Source organism: Cyprinodon variegatus, unplaced genomic scaffold (genome assembly GCF_000732505.1).
Source record: "Cyprinodon variegatus isolate N-32 unplaced genomic scaffold, C_variegatus-1.0 Scaffold1080, whole genome shotgun sequence".
Lineage (NCBI taxonomy): Eukaryota > Metazoa > Chordata > Actinopteri > Cyprinodontiformes > Cyprinodontidae > Cyprinodon > Cyprinodon variegatus.
In genome coordinates this window covers 133002-137698 of record NW_015151533.1, presented here as the reverse complement: position 1 = coordinate 137698, position 4697 = coordinate 133002, and the positions used below count along the sequence as shown (strand labels likewise).

The following is a 4697-nucleotide window of genomic DNA, read 5'->3' as shown; positions in this document are numbered from 1 at the left end:
AGCCAGAAGGTGAGGGTGATGGATCCACCCTGCGTTCACGCCCACCACCAACACACTTCCTAGCAGACATGACGCTCAATCTACTGATACTGCAAACCTTCTTTCTTTTTATTTTTCCTTTTTTTATTTTATTTTTTTTCAGCGGGTGGTTATGATGCTCCTGAGGGCAGCAGATTTAACTGATGCCCAGGCATCATTTTCTGGGCATTACGCTGCCATGCGTTATGCAGGAGTTAGGCTGTCGTTGGGCAGAAGTTCTGGACTCCTTATGAATACTCTTTGTATACGACCAAAATTGAAAGAATACGTAGAAAGTTCAGCGTTTTGTGCCGCGTTTTAGGAGATTCTTGGACGTCAGGCAGACGCTGGATAAATCGGCAAGGTGTGACAGGTTCCTCAATAAAAGAACCGTATTTTTTAGATTGATTTTCTGTTTACGTTGATGTATAATTAGAGCTTCTTCCCAAATGCTGCAAAAACAAACCATATCTTCATGGTTTCCACTGTTATTTTGTTCCTCTGACCCACATTTACATTTCAAACACCATGACTCATGACGGTTGATAAAGATGCAATTTAGCAGGAAGCGTTTTTTTTTTAACAGTGGGGCAGAGCGATGTACAGATGTGTGTGTCTGAAAGATAAAGACCGAAGCCCCCAGAAAAACGTTGGCTGGATTAAGCTTCTGCTTTGAAACGGGGGTTGGGGGGGGCAGGGAAGCGGCAGAAAGGCTTTGTGGGATTGAGGAGACGCAGGGTCTTTTTGGGAGAGACTCAGGTTTTATTTCTGCACCTCATTTGTAGCTGCGAGATGAGAGGGAGGTGAAAGAAGGCAAAATGCAGGAGCAGCAGGATTCTCAGAGCAGAACCCCTGGGGGTCTGTTAAAGGTAGGAGCCTCATTTTAGCCTTGACACGGCACTGGTGGGCTTTTTTCTTCTTGTCTTTGTCTGTTGCAGATTGCTCATAGTTATCTTTACTTTGCTTCCCAGTGTGATCTAAGTTGCAGAAGCATCTCTTATTCTTATTCTTATCTTTCTGTCTTCACATGGAAGCTGAAATTGCAGCACGTGGGTTTGATCAGTTGATGCCCACAACTAATGCTACCCTTCGGCTACAGTCTGTGTTTTCATGTGTTGACAAGGTGTCGTTTTAAACGATTGCAGAGATTTTAATCTGTTTGTAGTTTTATTTATGGGATATATTCCCTCTGAGGCAGATATTTCTGAAGCAAACATTTATGGTCTTAGTAAGGTTAGGATTTCCTTCTGTAGGGGGGAAACATGGCTCTGTGTGTTCCTGCTTTGGCATCAAAGTGAGGACATTTTGCTGGTCCTCCATTCCCAATTTGCTAACTGTCAGATTAGTAGGGAAGCATATTGCATTCACCAAAGAAAAAAAATACGACAGGTTATCTTATACTTACGAGATCAGTATCGCGTAATTATGAGATGTTATCTCGTAATTATTGCATAGTATCTCGTAATTATGAGAAGATATAATAACAAGGTCACTATCTCGTAATTATGAGATAAGCTGTCTGATTTTTATTTTTATTTTTTTGGGAATACGCTTCCGTAGATTAAGGTCGAAGGTGTCGGTTAAGTTTAGGATCATCGTCTGGGTTTGGACAGTGGATGGGAGTCGATGCTTTGTCCTCACTACATGTAGCCGGATGAGAATGTGTGTGTTTGTCTGTGGAAGCTGTCCGTCTCCATTTCCATCATCTCCACTCTGAGAACCTCTGATTTGTGCCGCAGGCTTCTTTCTGTAATATTCAAACAACCTTTGCTACGTGTTTAAATTGAAATAATCTTCTGAAAATTATAAATAAACATATTTCCTTAATATTGGAGACATTTTTTTTTATTGTTGGGAATTTTTTTATTGCAGTTTCTTATGCAATAGTGATTTTGTTTGATGTTAAAGAGCTTTTTAAATCCTTTAATATTTTAATGAACCTTGTTTTTTCCACTAATTTCTGTATATTCTGTTTGTCCTTGTCCCCCCTGTGTGATTTTCTATCCACCATATCTCTGTCCTCTCATGTCCTCCTTGTCGTTGCCTTCCCCCCCTCGCCCTCTCCTCCCCGCTGCCGTCCTCAGGCTCATCCGGCTCTCAAGGCCTTCATGTGCGGCTCGCTCAGCGGCACCTGCTCCACGCTGCTCTTCCAGCCTTTGGATCTGGTCAAGACTCGACTGCAGACGCTTCAGAACAACGCCAAGCCAGGGTGCGTGTGAAGAGACACATTGCATGCTTTACGAATAAACAAGGATTTTAACCTGCATGAGCACTATGATGGACGCCTCATCAGAGCCAGTCTGTATCCGTTTTCATGACCCATTTAGAGCGATTAGTCACTCCAGCGTCACGCGATGATGCTAACCCTGGTAGCTGCAATTATTCCAGCTTCCAGAGGACTTCACCATTGAAATTCACCAGAGTGAGGGGGCAGTAGTGTTCTTTGACAAACATGGATGCCTCCAGTAAAGCACATTCACATAAAAATTGCTTTTAATTAAAAGCACAGATCATTTATTGAACAGGATGGAATAATTTTATATTTAAAGTACTTTCAGAAGTTTGAATTCTGAATATGAACGGAAATTTCCATTACCTCATCTTTTGCTGGCAAATAGTCTTACTTACCTGCTCAAAGCAAGTCAATCTATCTTCTCAATTAACTTAGCAGCCTCCATTTTGTCCCACATCACAATACTGCCACCACCTTTTCATATATATAAGATTCATGTGTGGGAACTGAATACAAAAGTAAACACTATTTAGTTTGTTTGGGAAATCAAAGTGTTACCTTCCGCTTTTCATTAAACTTTGTGATGTTCTGCCTCTTAAAACTCCAGATAAACACATCTGAGCTTTGTGTAATTTGATAAAATCTGAGACCGTTTAGAAACGGCTGTTTCTATGCATTTATCCATTTCAAGATGATAATACTTCTCCCATTTAATCCCTACAGAGCTCCCAAGGTGGGGATGTTACGGGTTTTCATTCACGTTATCAGGACGGAGAATTTCTTCAGTTTGTGGAAGGGAGTCTCACCGGTACGCTGCTGGTTTTGATGTTTCTAATCCTCTGAAAACTTTTCTTTATAAATGTCTTTGAGGAAAGTTTGGATCGGTTTTGTTGCTGATCATCCAGCAGTAAATCCTGCTGCTTTCAGCTCATGTTACCATCTGTCTAATCTATGAAACCACAGATATTTGGCTTGTAGATCAGTTCTTAAAAAAATAAATAAATAAAAATTTGGAATCTTAAAAACTGATGAAGATTTGAAGCTTTTTTTTTTTTTAGGGAAAAAAAAAAACAATTTTGTTTTGTCACCCAAGTAACAAAATTCTTTTTATTCCAAATGTAGTCAGTCCAGCTTCAGTCATGCATGCAAAGACTTTAATCGATCTTTCAGTGTTTTCTTGTGGCCATAAAGATACTTCTGTGTGAAGAAAAGTGGGAGTCCAGCTAACCGTTGCTGTTTCTGCCTGTTCCTGCAGTCGTTTGTTCGCTGTATCCCCGGCGTGGGGATCTATTTCAGCACCTTCTACTCTCTGAAGCAGCACTTCTTCCTGGACCGAGCGCCGAACGCCGGCGAGGCCGTTCTGCTCGGAGCCGGAGCCAGAACTGTGGCGGGAATCTGCATGCTGCCGTTCACCGTCATCAAGACGCGTTTTGAGGTGAGCAGCTGTTGAATTTTTACCTCTGGTTTCTCCTCAAACAGGCTGTTTTTGCTCTCTAACCCAGTAGTTTCAGTTCTTTCTGTCAACGCCGCTGGAAATACAGACTGTGGTGCCGCTAAAACGCCGCCTCCTAATTGGCCAGGGAAAAAACAAATCCTGTCAAGTTTAATTTAAAAAAATAAATATGATAATGTATATGAACACTTGCAAATAAATTTGGTTTTACTACTTTTCTTTTCTGGTGTTACTACATTTCCATCCCAGAGCTACTTGCTGCTCCCATGGCAACATTACTTTATTTAATTTTATATTTGTCTGGCATATCTATCTTTTTTTAAACCAGGGCTGAAACAATTAATCCTGATTAATTGAAAATGAACTAATTTAGTAATCGATTAATGGTTAGCTGCAGTATATACTCTAAATTGTGCCTTTAGCTGACAGAGCGACCGACTTAGATCAGTAGTTATATCAAAATTGTAACAAAAGAAATAAACATTTGGCATTTAAGATAAAAAATGTATTTTTATATTTTTTGACTGTTAATATGCTCTATCCAGAATTTCATAAAAAGTCTTCTTTGAAGTCGTAGTGAAAGCATATTTAAATGTCAAATCATTCTGGCTTAACCATGTTTATAAATGTAATCTTTATAAGACGACATTGTTAGAAAGTTAGAAAATTTCTATTTTAAGAAAAATCCTGTCTTAAAATCTGTGGTTTTTTTTCGTTATCTTCTGCAGGCCAGTTAGTTCTACGTCAGCCTGAACACCTTAATTCGGCCAATCATATATCAGCAGTCATGTGTCAATCAAATTTTTCGGTCATAGCATCTTGATTCATATGTCGCAGCTGATATACGCAACGGTTGAAATCAGAATCCTTTCCTTTCCCATTGAGTTGCGTCCCAGTGTTCACGGGGATGGACGTCTGTGTCTTCCGCAGGCGTAGAGCTAACAGAACTGGCAGCGTTGCGAGGCAAGGGCTCAAACATGTACGGCTGGAAGC

At 40.3% G+C, this 4697-nt stretch overlaps 1 protein-coding gene across 1 annotated transcript in view; it reads left to right on the top strand.

Annotated features, from left to right (window-relative positions):
• The first annotated feature begins 708 nt into the window (after positions 1 to 708).
• Positions 709 to 4697, top strand: part of LOC107101315 (solute carrier family 25 member 38-B-like) — a 10114-nt gene continuing 6125 nt past the window's right edge. Inside the window, exons 1-4 of the mRNA XM_015400183.1 lie at positions 709 to 887; positions 2103 to 2227; positions 2975 to 3059; positions 3507 to 3686. Of these exons, the coding sequence (XP_015255669.1) occupies positions 837 to 887; positions 2103 to 2227; positions 2975 to 3059; positions 3507 to 3686 (441 nt within the window). The 5' untranslated portion in view covers positions 709 to 836. The remainder of the gene's footprint in view (positions 888 to 2102; positions 2228 to 2974; positions 3060 to 3506; positions 3687 to 4697) is intronic.